General features: G+C 42.1%; 1 protein-coding gene across 1 annotated transcript in view; it reads left to right on the forward strand.

The window, feature by feature from the left end:
- Positions 1–17,890, forward strand: part of LOC122557712 (spondin-1-like) — a 328,953-nt gene that overhangs the window by 242,128 nt on the left and 68,935 nt on the right. Inside the window, exon 7 of the mRNA XM_043705605.2 lies at positions 11,309–11,373. Coding sequence (XP_043561540.1) covers positions 11,309–11,373 — 65 coding nt within the window. The remainder of the gene's footprint in view (positions 1–11,308; positions 11,374–17,890) is intronic.

Consider the following 17,890-nt stretch of genomic DNA (forward strand, 5'->3'; position numbering starts at 1 on the left):
GGGCAGGATCTGAATGGCCCGGGAGGAACCCAAACTGGGTGTTGCTGAGCAGATGTTGCTTGATAGCACTACTAATGGCATCTTCCATAATTTTACCAAAGATCAAAAGCAGACTGATAGGGCGGAATTGGATTTGTCCTGCTTTTTTTTTGTACAGGACATAGCTGGGTAATTTCTACATTTACAGGTAGATGTCAGTGTTGTAGCTTTACTGGAAAAGCTTGGCTAGGAAAGCAGCAAGTTCTGGAACTTTGGTTTTGTGTATTATTTCCAGAACCCTGGGGGCCTGGCATTTGCAATATCCAGTTGCTCTAGCCATTTCTTGATATCATGTGGAGTGAGTCTAATTAACTAAAGACTGGCATCTGTGATCTTGCGAACCTCTTGAGGAGGTTGAGTTGGATCAGCCACTTGGCACTTCTGGCTGAAGATTGTTGTGAATGTTTCAGCCTTATTTATTTTTGTTATATCCATCAGAGTGGTATCCATCTCAGAAAACATGCTATCTCAGAATTTACATTGGTGGATAATTGCTAAGGAGACAATAGGATTGTGTAAGGACTCCACCTGGGCCATTTAGCTGGGGTGTGGGTGTTAGTCATGGAGAAATAACCATGGCTCAAACTCAGAGAACCTCATTGTGAAATGGTACCGATGACTTAAATCTACTTTTTTTGTCAAATTTCATAACAGTTGATATGACTTCAGTTTTCTGTTTGAAAATTAAAAGAAATTGAAGTTTCCCAATCTGCCTTTCAGTAATCATCCCCTGGTATTGTATCAATACTCAGATATATCAGACTATGAAGGCCAGAGTACTGGAAACTAGTGTTTGTGAGTTACAAATTTTAAAGTTTACAGAGCTAGTCATGGTCATCATACCATGCAATGCCTCTCTTCCAGAGATATGAGACTGGATGTTATGTGGAGATGTGCTTTTCACCCCAGTGCAAAAGGAAAAGTCAGACTTGAATCTATCAACTCAGAATCTGGCCAGCCCACACCAATATTGGACTCAGTTTAATCAGAGTTGGACTTCCACTGCCAATCTGCAAGGAAGTCTTACTTAAGAGATATCCCAGCCAAAGTAATTAGCCAGCACCTGTGTCAAGATCAAATTCTATCCACTGCTGGACAGAAAGAGCGATGGAACTTGGACTTTAGAGAAGTCTAGAATTTTGAGTGAGCCAGCCTGCTAACCCACAAAAGAAGAAGTTTGGAACTGGGTATTAGGTACCAGGTGGGCAAGGTTAAAGGGGGAAGGTACAATGTGGGCAGAGGGTGTTCGATGGACACGGGTGAATTTCCCCCTGAAAAGGCCTGACCCCACCTTCCTGAAAACTGGTAACTTACCACCAACCACTTGCAGAGGCAAAATAGTGTTGAAGGAAGAATGAGGTCTCTTCAAGCGGCTACTGATCGGTCACTTAATTGACTAAATTGGCCCACAGATTTGTAAGGCTGCCTGACACATTCCCTGCCATATGTAACATGGGAGACAAGTCAGAAGTAGGTGTTGCAAAGACCCACTGCACTTTCAACTATCCCAGTGACAGCATCCCTACCAACCAACCCTATGAACACAGGCAAGGTCCCAAATTGATACCCACTATCTGAGAACAAAGAGAACTGCAAAAAAGAAGTTCAACTGAAATGTAGAGCACTAAAGTGAAATGTTATTCCTATACTGAAGAGTAAAATGATATTGGCAAAGATTTCAGAAGATAAACGTGGACGCAATATTGAAGATAAAACAAAGTATGCATAAGGGATGATTGCAGCAATTTACCATCCATTTTCTGTATCACACTGCATGCCTTTGAGGAGTTTGAAGACATTGAGTTGAAATTTCCCAGCCCCTGAATGATGTGGGCATTAGTGACTCAGTTGGGAAAAATATGACAAGATTGGAAAAATGAAATTCTCTGCCAGCAAGCAGCAGTAGACCAGTTCTGCAATCAAGGTTTGAACAGTGAGATGTGAATCCCACTAGAGATGCCAATTTGCATGCATTGACACTTCATTACTACCTAACCTTACATCATTAACATGCAGTTCCCTACTCTCCCACATGCTGGATAGAATCTCAACATTGGCAAACCCCGACATGAAGGTCAGAGCAGATAGCAAGAGGCTCCAGTTTACAGCTTACTCCTTGGATATAAGTCTGCAAGTTCTCAGGATACACTCCATGGGTAATGACAGACTGTACCACACCTGTCCATGGAGCTTGGCATCAGGCACATACTAGACTCCCCATTATCAACATGGTGACTCTCAGACATACAGAGAATAGGCTTTCTAACTTTATTCCCTTTATCCCTACTTGGATGCTCGCCTCATCACTGTCTTGCCTTTTTATGCTATGCCAATCCAGTCACAGCTTGAAGTACATCTGTCTTGCCTTACCATTGAGTGCAGACACCAAACCAGTTTTTTTCATGGTTATCAGCAGTCATCAGTTAAGGGGATGGACATGTTGCCCTGTGGTACTGTACTACACCCATATCATATGCTATCAGCTTATACCAAACTTGTGAAGGGCAGCTCCTGGTCAGCAGCATTTGACCTGGTGCTTGTTTGAACTTTATATGTGGTACCATTGCCCAGTGGTAATGGCAGTGGCAAGAACCTCTGTCATTGCTGAGTCCAAAATTGAGTGAGTGGGCACCAGAGAGCAGTGGTGCATACGTAGTGAGACAGACTGTGGAGAATTGTGTAAGATAACTTGCGAGAGCTCATGGAGAGAAAGTCTCCAGAGAACCCACTGAAATTGTCAACCAGTCTAACAGGTGTGTCTCATCCAAGAGCCAACTCAATTACAGATTATACATTATTTAATTAGATCAACGGGATATTTCACATCCACCACAGACTTTGACGATCCTGGTAAATATTCTCACAATTTGAACAAAATCGCTGTTTCAATGCTGCAGAAATTAGCCTGCACTTAATAACAGTTAAAGTAGGAATAAAATAAAATTAAAGTGGAAGAACAAAACGTTGAACTGGACTTTTTAGTGCAGTAATAAGGGAGTGCTATTCTGAAAGGTCAGAGGTGCTAGCAACTTAGCAGTTTCTTTTCTGGAACATTCACATTCACTGCAGCAGGCATGAAAGTCGCTATATTAATGCAAACAGGAAAGCTGTTAGATTGTTGCAAAAATCCAACTGTTTCATGGGTGTGCATCATGAAAAAGAGAAAACTGCCATTTCTTATCTCAGAGCTTCACAAAGTGACAGTCAAGTCTCCAAGTGGTGTCTCAAGCTGAAATTTGGAGGTTAAGAATTTGTGTTAGTAATGGGCGCGAAGCTCTTATGTAGCTGTGCACTAATTTTCAAACACAACCATTCTCACAGCTCCTCCCTTCAGTGCTAGTGCACTTCTCCCACCCCAGGTCTCTACCCAACTCCATTCTTGTAGGTCTCTCCCCCCTCCAGCGCTAACCTCCACTCTCACATGTCTCTCTCCCACCAAACCGTCAACCCCTATTCTTCCAGACTCATTGCAGGTCTTAACAATTTCTGAATCTCTAAATGGAATTGCCATGGGAAAATGTTTGGGAAGATTTATCCCACCTATTTGCTTTCCTAGTGTCACACTTTGTGAACTAGCATCTATTGGATACCAAAGGCTGCATCTTTGATGGCTGCTTCTCAAGAGTTTTATTTTCTGATTTCCATGGGATGTGGGAGTTGCTGGCCAGGCCAGCATTTAACACTCGTTTCTAATTCTCCTTGAGGTGGTGAGTTGCCTTCTTCAATCGCAGCAGTCAGAGTCATAAAAGCACACAGCACGGAAACAGACCATTCATTCCAACTTGTCCATGCTGACCAGATATACTACATTAATCTTGTCCCATTTCCCAGCATTTGGCCTAATTCCCTCTAAACCCTTCCTATTCATATACCCATCCAGATGCCTTTTAAATGTTGTCATTGTACCAGCCTCCACCACTTCCTCTGGCAGCTCATTCCATGCACACACTATCCTTTGTACGAAGAAGTTGCCCCTTAGGTGCCTTTTAAATTTCTTCCCTTCTCACTCTACACCTCTGCCCTCGAGTTCTGGACTCCCCCACCCCAGCAAAAAGTCTTTGTGATGTGAGCACACTCAGTGCTATTAGGGAGGGATTTCTAAGATTTTGACCAATTGGAGGAACTGTGATATAGTTCTAAGTAAGGAGAGTGTAGGTGGGTGTCATTGCAGATGGTGATGTTCCCATACACCTCCTGCTCTTGTCCTTCTAGATGGCAGAGATTGCAGGTTTGAACGGAGCTTGTTATCTCTTTTATGGTTGTTGGATCAACAGTTCCCATCCTTGCATATCTTAGATTTCTTAAAGATAAAAATCAAGCAACACATCCCCAACTTCCCCTGTTAATACCTAAGATTTGTTGGAATGTGTTCTAAGTGGCCTAAGCATTTAGTGGAAAATTTGTCTTTTTGCAGTTTGAAGTTAAGACCATCCTGTGGTTCCTTTTTTGCCAAATCAAGAATGTTCAGTCTCTGGATTTAATTTCTCTGTGAAGAGCTAACTTGTGTGATTCAGTGGAAAGTATACAGATGCTACAATAACCTTACAGAATGCTTCCAAGTCAGGCGGTTAATTGCAGTGGTCTAATGCAGAGTTCCTGGATGGAGCAAAAGCCTGTTTAGCCCTTTGCAGCCTGTTGTGTCTAATCCAGGATAGGTCATTAGATTTCACCTGTGTGTATTAATGGTGCTCCATTGTCAATGACTAATTTACGAGACCCATCACTGTAAATGGAAGGAAATGTCCCTCAGGAAAACTGATTATGTTTAAACTCTACCAGATGCTTGTCAAATGGGAATGCTGATGGACCTTGTTAATCCAAACTGCTCTAACTCCTCCTATTCTCCTGATATTACTTTTATTAAGTGTTGGTCCTTCTTATTCTAGTGAATTCCAAATTGTTCGCGTTTTCATTAATTTTAATTTCATTCTCACTGCGTGATCCACACCAAAAGGCCATTCATTCAGGAAACAAGTCACATTGCTAGTTATGAGTGATTTTTCTTTTTGTAGGTGCCATAAATTGGAGAGGGAGTTGAAAGAGGCATTTTATGTGGGCAGAGGCATAGCAACTGGGACTGCTGCATGAATGTTTCTGACATCTGTTTTGTTTCCACCAGAATAAAGGTGCAACATAAATCTCATAGTTCCCATCTCATGCTGTGTTATTCAGTTATCACCTGAACACAAAATCTCAAAGTCCAATGTCCTGTCTCTCATTCTTCTCCACATATTGAAAGTAATACCAATCAGGCTCAACTGTGACTCAATGGCGGCAACTATATTTATACAGTTAAAATGTTGTGAGTTAAATCTCAGTTCAGGTGAGACTTGCTCTCAAAAGCTAGTTTGACACTTCATTACAGTACTGGAGGAGTGCAACACTGTGGCAGGTGTTTCCTTTCGGTTGAGATGGTGGCTTGAAAAGATGGGTGTAAAAGAACCCATGGTACTATTTTAAAAAAGAGCCAGTAAGTTCTCCCCAATGTCCTGGCCAATATCAATGCTTCAGCAACATCACAAAACAGATTATTATCCCATTGCTATTTTTGGGAGCCTGCTGTGTACACATTGACTGCCATCTTTCCTACATTTCAACATTGACTATGCTTCAAAGTCGTCCTTTGGCCACAAAATGTTTTGTGGTGCCTTGAGGTTGCAAAGGTTTCTATATAAATGCAAGTATTCCTTTTTTAAAATTAATTTAGTAGGAAGGTTCAAATCTAATGTTCCAACCCTTTTTTTCCACAACATCTTCCACGACTTTCAGGGCTTATTGTCCCATTGTCATTGAGAGGTTTGTCCTGTGATGTAAAGGCTAAATAAATTGGGTCTGTACTCTTATAGAATCCCTACAGTGTGGAAGCAGGCCATTTGGCCCATCCAGTCCACAATAACCCTCCGCAGAGCATCTCATTCTATCCCTGTAACCCTAATCCAACTAGCCTCCACACTATGGGCGATTTTAGCATGACCAATCTACCTAACCAGCACATCTTTGGACTATGGAAGGAAACCTGAGCATCTGGAGGAAACCCATGTAGACACAGGAAGAATGTGCAAACTCCACATAGATAATCACCCGAGTGTGGAACCAAACCCAGGTCCCTGGTACTGTGAGGCAGCGGCGATAAGCACTGAGCCACCTTACTTTCTCAAATTTAGAAAAAAAAGATGAACACTTTTTATTGTATGAAATTCTGCAGAGTCTTGATAGACAGTCACTGACGGGTTAACAGACCATTATCCATATGTTGAATAACGCAGCAGAGGATTTTACTGTACATCTACAGGTAACAAACACAGGTGTTCATTTCCCCTCTGGGATTTTCTCCTGTCCAGAAGACAACTCTCACTGGGCAGACCCGAGTTGCATGATATTCTCTAACTAACCTATTCACAGCTCTGGAGCAGGTGGGCCTTGAGTCCAGGCCTCCTGGTTCAGAGATGGAGGCACTAGGAACACAGCTCTTTTTTTAAAAGAAACCGAAAGAACGATGGACGTAGGTAAAAAAAAACAAAGGTAGAAATTAATGGAAAAACTCAGCAGGTCTGACAGCATCTGTGGAGAGAAATCAGAGTTAACATTTTGGATCCCGTGAACTGTATTTCTCCCTACAGATGCTGCCAGACCAGCCAAATTTTTCCAGAAAATTCCATATTTGTTTATTTTTAATATCCCGATATGCTCTTACTCACAAAAGAACCTTTTTTTGTCCATCACCAAATCATCCATGGTATTTTTCACATGTTATCCACTATTGCTAAATCACCTGTATTTCAAATTAAATCAAATTACGTACATTGCCCGGCAAGGGCAATGCAAACTACCAAAGGTGAGGGAGAGGTAGGGGGAGATGGAGAGGGCTAATTCAAAATAAGTTGGTAGAGGAGATAAAGCACTCTAACTCTTGCAGTTCTCACTTTTCTTTAAAAGCATGGAGAGTATCAGTGGTCACACATGCTCCCTCCTCAATGACTCCCAATTACGTGCATAGTCGCAGAAGAAGGGCAGACAGCTGACACTATAACCTGCTCTACTGCCCACAGCCTGGACCCAATTAATAGCCAACTTTCCCAGGTTCAGCAGCAGGCCCATATGAAAGTCATTTGACTTGTCCACACCACTCCACAATGGATTCGGAACCCAGCTTGATTTGGTTTTTAATTTTCTTTTTTTTTCTTCTATATCTGGAAGTGTTACAAGCCAATGTTTTTTTCCTACTAACAAATCACCTGTGTTTTTTTTTAATCTGTTAACTATCACCACTAAGTTGCACATCTTCCAAATGAAAGAACCAAGCCAGTAAATAAAAAGTCGAATGAGCCATCACATGGTCCCAATCAACTCTAGACCTGTTCTATTTGGAATATTAGGCCTCTTGAAAAGCCATGGCAGTCTCCCTACCTCTAGGCTAGAAGGCCTAGGTTCAAGACCCACCTACTCCAAGTGTAAAACATTTCCAAATAGATTGACTCAAAATATTCTGTGTGACACTTATAGCTCTTCTGGCACAGTAGTAGTCCCTATCTCTGAGACAGCATGCACAGATTCAAGTCCCACGTACTCAAAAGATGCCTTCTATCTGAACAAGTTGATTAAAATATACTTCTAAGGACTTTTGAGTTGCTGTGATAGTGCTCCACCCCTGAACCAGGAGGCCTGGGTTCAAGTCTCTACTGCTCTAGAGATGTGTCATAACATCTCTGAATAGACTGATTAGTCAATATCCTTCTGTTTTAGCTTTAAAGGGACTTGAATTTCTAACACTGACCATGGAAAGATTGTTTCTGCTGGCTGGGGAATCTAGAATGTGAAGGCGTAGTCTCAAGTTAAGAAGTCAATCTTTTAAGGATTGAAATGAGGAAAAAATTCCTTACTCAAAGAGTTAAGAATCTTTATAGATTCTTTCGAAGAAATAATTGTTAAAGACTATCAGTGCCATCTGACTCTTTTCAAACTTGGGTCATATCCAGCACAATGAGCCTTTAGTTGTCACCTGTATTTCCTAATTTAAAAGAACATTTGAGAAACACTAATGTTTTAGGAAGATTCTGCAAGTTCCTGTAGTAATCACTCATTCCCAGAAGGGAGATAATAAATAATGAAAGGTGCATTTTCACACTGTTTAGTTCTCCCCACAAGGACATATTCAATAATTACATTTTGTATAATCTTACTGAACTTTACAGATGCATTCCAGCTTTTAATTCAGTGAAAATGTTTCCAATACAAGAGACAGGGTGCTGTCACTTAAAAATAGCTGCCCTAATCTATCTCTGTGGGTACAGATGCACTCGCAGCAACAAAGAACAGGAGGAAAGTTTTGACAGAAGTTAACATAACAACTCTTAATACATTTCCAAAACTTTGCAATGTACAGTGTATCAAGTAACAGGGGTTAAACAAAACTTGGTGGGCAACTAACTTGCTAACACAATTAAGAATAACAGGACAAAAGAACAGTACCTGAAGGGAAACCAGAGCTGGGTAAGTGGCAATTACATAAATGTAGTAAGTTAAAACGCAATGAAAATTATCCAAAATTCCAAACACAGTCAGCACTTTGAAGGCTTTCAGGTCAGAAATCATGACTAAAACTGGATGTAAAAGACATGTGTGCTCCTCAATAGTTTAGAACTGTAAAGAAATAGGTTACCTCAATCTGAAGAGTCTCAATCGGAAGTTCCAGATAAAAAGTGGTTAGTTAAAATCCTGAAGGAGTTATTTGAAGCTGAGAATATCTAAACTCAGTTGTGTGAAGACTTACAGAAGAAGCTCCCAGATTCTCCAAAACCAGAGTTCAAGCATCAGTTAAATAAGTATATACAGATGTGATCGGGATGTGTGTAAAGAGTACTGTGGGAATTAGCTGGATGACATTTAGCTGTGTATTTCAAAACTTTTAAGTTTATGTTAAATGTAAATAGTTTAGTTTATTCTTATTTGTCTTCATTTGTTTTGTACAATAAACTTGTTTCATTGATTTTTAAGATCATTCATTAAAACCAAAGAATAAAAAAAAATCTATCAAGCCAAATTTCCATCTGTGACCTGATTTATCCAATCTTAATTTCAACTGGGATCATGACGCAGGGTCATTGCAGAGAGGTTGCATTCCATGTCGGAAGAGTCTACGACCAGAGGGTGTAATCTCAGAGTAAGGGCCAGGCCACTGAAGACAGAAATGAGGATGATTTTCTTCCCTCAGATTCCACTTGAATCTGTGGAATTCTTTACTACAGGGGGCTATAGAAGCTGGATCATGAAATACATTCAAGGCTGAGATAGACAGATTTCCAATCATTAAGAGAATTGAGTGGTATAGGGATAAGGCAAGAAAGTGGAATTAAAGGTTATCAGATCAGACTTGCAGAGCAAACTTGATGGATCAAGTGGCCTATGTCTGCTCCTATGTGTTATAGTCTTTCAGAAAATGGTGAACATTATTTTGGTAAATACGAATAAAATTCTTAAGGGAATAGGTTTCAGTTTTTTTTTATTTTTATAATCACTCGGCTTTATTAGCATCACTTTACTGTGCAGAAATTATTAATTAATGCTCTCCCACCATATTCTTCTATCCCATTATTCAGGGGAGAATTTTAAAAGTACTGGCCAGTTAAAATAAAACTCATCATTGCTAAGGTGTAAAGTGCAAAACTTTCCAGTCAGCAAATCTGTAAATTTAAGATTGCTAAAGTTGTAATTTAGGGACATAGAGCCATGCAGCATTGAAACAGGCCTTTCGGCCCACCATGTCTATGCCACCTTATCCCATTTATCTGAATAGTATTTTAAGTACTCATCCATCTGCTTCTTCAGTGCTGCAAGAGTATCTGCCTCCACCACACTCTCAGGCAACAGGTTGCATATATTTACTATCCTCTGGGTGAAAAACCTCTTTTTGCATATCTCATCAAAGCCAATTGCTCCTCACTTTAAACTTATGCCCTCTGGTCTGAGACACATCTGCCATGGGGAAGATTTCTCACAATCTACTCTGTCTGTATCTCCTCATAATTTTGTACAACTCCATAAGATCACCCCCCTCAGCCTCGTCTGCTCCAAGATAAACAAACACAACCTTTCCTCTGAGACTTTTTATCCCAAGCAACATCCTGATGAATCTCCTTTGCAGCCTCTCCAGTGCAAACATGCCCCTCCGATAATGTGGTAACCAGAACTGCACACTATCTGATCTATAGCCTATACCTAATGTTTTATTTTTTTTAATTATCAAAAATTTCCTACAGCATAATACCATGCTCCCCAATTTCTTGTTTTCTCCATCTCCAGCCTCTTGCACATGTGCTTGCATATTAGAAGCCATGCCTTCAGCCATTCAGAATCCTATTCACTCGAATTTCCTTCCCTAACTATTCCAATTCCTCCTCAATTCTTTCTTCCTTCAAGGCTCCTTGAAACTCAGTAAGTTGCTGATTGCCCCTCCTAATCTCTCTTCCATTTACTTTCATTTTCCAAGATCTTTGCAGATTGTCATGATTTCCAACGCTGTCAGGCACTTTCTGGATTCAAATCATTGTGGCAAGCAAGAAAAGCCAGAGTTGAGCAGAATTGGTTTTGTCGAGAGGTTCACTAAAACATGGAATGCTTTACCATGATTGGCTAGTCAAATTGAGTCAAACCAAGTCGTTAAAGCAGGATTTTCATGTATAAGGAAAGAGATATGAATTATTGTTGAGTAGACAATGGTAATGTACAGAAAAGATTGCTGTATAAGGATATCTCTGAGGAAAGATTAACATACTGGAGAACAGCTTTCTCCACTCTTTAAAATTATGAAGGGATGTGAGAGGATTGTCTTATCAAACATGTTTCCGTTTGTGGTAGAATCCAAAATTAGGGGTTATCAATACAAAACAGCCTGTAAGGATGTCAATTAATAATTCAAGAGAAACCTTTTACAGATGGAAAGATGCATTACCACAAGGATTGGTTGAGGGGAAGCTAAGTAAATGTGTGAAGAAGGAGGACAGAGTTATGCACATAGAGTCAGATTAAGTATAATGGGAGGACGGTTGGTCGGAGCTTTTGGGCCTGATGGTCTGTTTCTCTGATCTAAATTCAACATCCTTAAACATAATGGGTCCAGTCTAGGGCAGGATGTGGTATGATGGGATGAAGGGACACCTTCAACTCTAAAGATTCTTAGATCTTAGCTTCATGTGTTTTTTCTCTATGGGTTTGCTGAAAAAATTAATCGTATGGAAGTCATTGACTTTCCTTTTCTTGTTTATTCCTTCAGGGTGAGAGTGTTTTGACTGTCATCAAGGCAAAGGCTCAGTGGCCTGCTTGGCAACCTCTGAATGTGTAAGTTACATCTCAGTGTTCTATCATTTCCAAACTGTATGTTATCTACAACATAGTAGGAATTTCATCTTTGACACTGGAGCTTTATGTTCGACAAATGTATATTCTTGCAGATAGAGTCATAGAGATGGACAGGACAGAAACAGACCCTTCGGTCCAACCTGTCCACGCCGACCAGATATCCCAACCCAATCTAGTCCCACCCGCCAGCTCCCGGCCCATATCCCTCCAAATTCTTCCTGTTCATATACCCATCCAGATGCCTTTTAAATGTTGCAATTGTACCAGCCTCCACTACTTCCTCTGGCAGCTCATTCCATACATGTACCACCCTCTGTGTGAAAAGGTTGCCCCTTAAGTCTCTTTTATATCTTTTCCCTCTCACCCTAAACCTATGCCCTCTAGTTCTGGACTCCCCGACCCCAGGGAAAAGACTTTGTCTATTTATCTTATCCATGCCCCTCATGATTTTATAAACCTCTATAAGGTCACCCCTCAGCCTCCACACTACAGGGAAAACAGCCCTGGCCTATTCAACCTCTCCCTACAGCTCAAATCCTCCAACCCTGGCAACATCCTTTTAAATCTTCTCTGAAACCTTTCAAGTTTCACAACACTTTCCGAGAGGAAGGAGGCCAGAATTGCGCGCAATATTTATTTCAATTTGGAAGGAAGAAACATTTGCTCCTTTGCTTGACTAATGTACAGTTGGCTGGCTTACAATAAACATTCTTCTGAATTTTTAGAGGGCTGTGATGAATAGTCTGAAACGCAACAAATTTGGAGACAGACTTTCAGGAGTGAAATTGAGAACATTTTCTTTACTCAAAAAGTTGTTGGATAATAGGCAGAATAATATTTAACCCCACCATCCCTCCATCTAGTGTGTTTGCCCATGAAGGAGGAATTGCTTTGGGTGGTCTTTCCTGCACCTTGCTGCCTCCCATGACCTCTTTGTATCTTTGCAGTGGGATGGGCAAGACCCAATCCAGTCAATAGACGCTGTATCCAGCTGAGGCTCTGAGGTATGGTAAAAGATTGGAACTTGCTTCCCTTGGTCAATTATTCATTATAAACCTGAGATCAACCGAAATTGAAAGAACTGCGGTGCTGGAAATCAGAAACAGAAACAGAAATTACTAGAAAAGCTCAGCTCGGCATCTGTGGAGAGAAATCAAAATTAACATTTTAGGTCCAGTAACCCTTTCTCAGAGCTGAGGAATTTTGATAAGTTTGATAGATTTTAATAGATTTTTGTAATCCAAAGTTAGGAAGTGGTATGAGGTAAAGCTGGGCATATGGAATTAGGTCAAAGATCAGCCATAATCTAGTCGAAGGTAGAACAGACTGGAGGGAGTAAATGTATCCTTCCACTGCTTTGTTCCCAGAACATAATAGAAGAAAAGTAAGAAAAGTGCAAGGGTTTTAATCTTCGGCTTGGAATAGAACAAGGAAATATAGTGCATAAATAGTGCCTTTTTTTATTTCACTGAATAATTGTTAATGTAATGAGCTTCATGGACATTGATTACCACAACTCTTAACCTTTATAGTAGGGGCAGGTTAGGGGATCTGAAGCGTTAGTTCTAAGGAAGGTCCTCAAATGTTATGACTGTTCCAACTGTTGTAGGTAAGAGATTAAACAGTGTTTCTCTGTTAAAAACACAGCCAATTGTAACAGAGTGAATAGGGGCAAGCTAAGGTCACTGGCTAAGGTTGGGGAGTCCATGTCAAGGGCTTCTTAATCCAAAATTCTCACAAAAAGCATGCAAACAGTTATTGAGAAAACTTTCTTCAAACAAGGAGTTGCTGAATCATAGGCAGAATTGGACCCACTCCCATGCAGATTTGCAGATGGGAAAGAGGACCCTAAAGATTTTCAGACAGCCTTGGTTGTATTGTAAGTTACATTTGGATGGGAAAGACCTAGACCTAGTAATATCTCCAACTGAAGTCCTTTTGTAGATAAATAATAACCAACCGCCCACCCAGCTCAATCTTTAGAGTGATAGAAGGTGTTCAGTAGCAGGGAAGAAGCCCATAATGTTACCCAGCTCAGGCATTGGGTGGGACAGGAGTGCTGACTGATGTAAGCTGATGACCTCGAGGAGAAAATGGATCTGAGGAAATTGGCCTCACTCCAAAACTTAGCTGACAGGTCAGAGACAGCAAATGAGACCCGGGAGATTATCAGTACCGTTGTATTGACATACTATTTAGTACAAATGTTTTGAGAGACTGCCTGTCATGCTCATTATTGAGGAATTTTCATGGGGAAGGAGGCCTCCTTATGAAAGGTATCCTTATAAATATCATCTAACATCAAAACATATTCCAGCTGCCCACATGGCAGCACACTGCACATGCATTCAGCCAAATATAATGTGAGAAACGTGGATGCGTGGGAGGGAGCTAGCCCTCAGTTCAGTCAAGGGGAGTCCACTGTCAGTCACAGGCACAATCTGCACACAGTCCAGGGTTTGACCATGGTCAGACATCCATTTGGAATGTTCACAATCAGGAATCTGTCCGATTACAGTCCAGGGATTTGGCAATGGTCAATCCTGTAGGGTCAGCAGCAGCTGCCTGGGAATCAAGCAGCCAGGGAGCTGCAAACACAGGGGTCTAGCTAGTCCTGTCTAGGAGTTACTCATTGAGGTCAGTCAGAGATCTAGGGCAAATGGTGTCTGGGAGAAGGGGGGGGGGGGGGGGGTGGCGAAGGGGGAGCGGGAGGTGGTTTTGTCCATTCATCATTGAGGAGAGTACATGAAGTGTAGTGGCTGTGGGAGATCACTGTCAAAAATGGGATGAGGACTCAAAGTTGGGGAGGAAAAACTGGAGGCATTTCCCAGGGGTGGGGATGAGGATGGTGTTGGGGGTGGATCTCTAGGTGAATAAGGTATTTGCAGAACAGCATTGGTGAGCATGGCAGGTTATGGGAGGTGGAGGTAAACAACAGTGACCACCATTGCAATCTCCCCAGGAGGAACGTAGAGGAGCAGGTTCAATGTCACTAACAAAATCAGAACATAATGAAAATAGCACTGCTTCACTTGAAAGATATATCTGGATAGTGAGGAGGAAGGAAGTAAACAGGCAGGTTTGTGATGGCACAGAAAGGTACCAAGGGGCTGTCGGGGAGTGTTGGGAGTGGACAAGGAGTAGAACAGGGTGAACCAGAGGGAACAGTCCCGAAGGAAAACTAACAAAGGAGAGGAGGAGTCTATGTGTCTGGTGGTGGCATCCCGCAGGAGGTGGCAGTTAATGATCCTTTCAATGTGAAGGCTAGTGGAATGATAGGTGAGGAGAAAGGAGAAACCAAGAGAGAGAGAGTGAGGGCTGAAGTGCAGTAGATAGGTCAGACTCCACTGAGGGCCCAGTCAACCACACTGTTGGGGAATTCTTAATTAAAGAACAAGGTAGATATTTAGGAGGCCTCCTTGTTAAAGTTAGCATCATTGGAACAGATGTGGTGGAGATGGAGGAACTAGGAAAACAAAACAGAACCTTTACAGGAAGCAGGTTTTGAGGATATGTAGTCTAGGTAACTGTGGAGTTGGTGGGTTTGTAGTCGATATTGGTTGCCAGCCTATCCCCAGAGATGGAAACAGCGATGTCAAGGAAGGGAAGGGAGGAGTCAAGAAATGGTCCAGGTGAAGGTAAGACAGGGATGGAAATTGGAAGTAAAGTAGATTCATGTTTCTAATTCCTGATGAGAGAGCAAAACAGCACTGACAATATCATTGTTTGTCTGGAGGAAGGGTTGTGGGTGCGGTTCGGGATAGGACTGGAACACAGAAGAGACTGGCAAACCTGCAGTCCGTGTGGATACCATGGCCAACCATCTTCCGGACGAAAGTGGGATAAGGTAAAGGAGAGGTAGTTTAGAGCGAGGATGAGCTTGACAAGGTGGAGGAGGGTGGTTGTTGATGGAGACAATTCAGGCCTGTTTTCCAGGAAGAAGTGGGGAGCCCTGCGTACCGTCCTGGTGGGGGATGATTGCGTAAAGGGATTGCACATTCATGGTGAGGAGGAAGCGGATGGAGCAGACAGAAATAATGGGTCCGCCTGTGGAGTCCTGTTTGTAGATGTTGGAAAGGATGTCGAAGTGGGTGATGCAGGGTTAGGGGACTGTGAGCTTGGAGGCAGTGGTGGGGCAGGGAGATGACCAGATGAAATGAGGTTAGTGGCTGTAATGAACACAATAGCCTAGTGTTCCATAGTGGGGTCATGGTCCAAGGGGAGATAGGAGGAGGTATCTAAGAGCTGACCCTCAGCCTCCGCTATGTCAGTCCACCAGACTGATTGAACATCGTTAAGGTGTAGTCCCAGACAGTGGTGAGGACCATTTGGAGGCCTGTGTCTGCACATCAGTAGATGAAGGAGAGGTGGGAAATGGGTGGAACTGGGCTGCCGGGAAGTGCAAAGTAAAAGAAGTCATGGAGGCTTTGAGGGAGGGTTCCTGACAGCAAGGTGAGGAGCACCAGGGCCCGGTGCTGACAGTGTCCATCACAAGCTGCTTTCCCTTCCATCACTCTATGACTCAATGATGTACCGTTCTCAGGACCCAAAGTGCTCGTAGAAAATGGTGGTGACAGTAAGCCAGACTGAGCGGAATTCGGGGTCAGCTTGATGTGTGAAAGCACAGCATACATGTTTTTTGGGACATTGAAGAAGCAGGTTCGCAAAGCAGCCAGTTGCAAACCAAGCTACATTTCATTTGCAATCATTACATTGCTTATTTGCTTCACATGTAGAGTGAAGGTGCTTCGGAGGTGGATGCTTGTCATCGGTATTTCATCCAGCATTACCTCTAATTATTTTTTTCTGTTCCATAAAATTTGGAGGCTGTGCATAGCAGTGGACCTCCAAGTGGCTGTGCAGTTGCACAGTTTAAAGGGAACCTTGTTTGCAGTACACCATTGGCATTAGCAAATTACATCTCGGCATCTTAATAATGTTGAGGATAGCAAGAATTGCATTACAAAAAGGCAGTGCTGACTAAAGGTAAGCCATTCACTCATACAACCTCCAAGAGTGCAGTAACAGCCATACGCAAAGCCGAAGGCAGATGTACGAGGGCCAGAACTAATGGCAAGACCAAGATCAGCAGCGAACTAGTGGGGAGGGCAAGCCACCCAGCAGAGAGAGATGTCACTTCTGCTGGACTCTTCACAGTGCACCATGTGCGAAGGAGGCCAGAGCTTTCTGGATCCAAATCTACTTCCTGGTCAAGAGCAAGGCGTAGTGTCTGTTCAGGCTATGTGTCCTGGGACACTGTGACAGAACTGTGCAGGCAGATGCTGGAATGGGGGCAGTAGGGGCAGGAGACCATTCTCTCCTGGTGGTTGTGAAGGTGATTGCTGTTCAGAACCTCAATGCTACTGGCTGCTTTCAGGGTACAATGGATGACCTGTGTAGGATCTCTCGAATGCTGCCTGAATTGCTGTGCTCTTCAAGCACCACTGATCCAGAATCTAGGATCTCTCAGTTGTGCATCTGAAATGCACCAGGACCGTGACTAATGCCATCTCAGCAAGATCACAGCGGTTCATTTAGCTCCCCCAAGACAAGTCAGCAGGATTGGAGAACATAGCTTACATCCCCCCAGGTGTAGGGTGGCATCGACTATACACACATGGCTCTGAGAGGGCAGTATCATAACACTGTAGAATTCATCAACAGGAAGGGGTTCCACTTGGTTAGTTTTCAAGTAATCTGTGATCACCATTACCACTTTCTGGTGATGTGTGCCCACCACCTTGGCAGCCATCACAACTTCTACATCCTGAAGCATTCTGGTCTATCTGGTGCAACCTGGTTACTGGGTACAAGGGTTACCCACAGCAACCATGATTCATGATAATATTGTGCAAGCACTTGAATAATGTGAAGTACAGATACAAACCTGCCCATTCCTCAATGAGGGGCAGAGTGGAGCAGAGTATAGGACTCCACCACAGACAAATAAAGAGCAAGTATGAAAGATTTAATTCAGAAAAAGACAAAAGCAAAGTACAATAAAAAGTCATTTAAATATTTATTTTTAAAAAATCTCCAGTAATAATTTTAAAATGAAAGAATGAGATTTCCCACTTTCAGAAGTTAATTTTTAGTGTCATAAGTCATTTGGCACATTGTTGCATGTTAGTAAGCAAGTTTTACAGAAAAATTGGAATGACCTTTATGGTGTCTGTAAATCATACTTTCTGCAAACGTTGAGCAGCTAATGTTCTTTCAAGTAATCTCCAAAAATCTCCTTCAAAAAAGGTACACTTCCACGTTCTGTAAAATTGAACTCATCCCAAACTCTGCTGTCATATGCTGTTCAGTCATTTCTATCCATCACTGTTTTTCTGCAGTCCTGTAATTCAAATTCTCTCTCTCTCTCACTCTCTCTCTATTTCTTAATTTCTTACTCGACCATTGACACTGATGCACATAGCGATTGACCTTAAACTCTGAAATTACCTGCCTAAATTTCATTGCTTTTCCACTTTTCTCATCTCCTTTAACA

Source organism: Chiloscyllium plagiosum, unplaced genomic scaffold (genome assembly GCF_037043375.1).
Source record: "Chiloscyllium plagiosum isolate Xiang-an unplaced genomic scaffold, Cpla_swu_hap1 HiC_scaffold_18, whole genome shotgun sequence".
Taxonomy (NCBI): Eukaryota; Metazoa; Chordata; class Chondrichthyes; order Orectolobiformes; family Hemiscylliidae; genus Chiloscyllium; species Chiloscyllium plagiosum.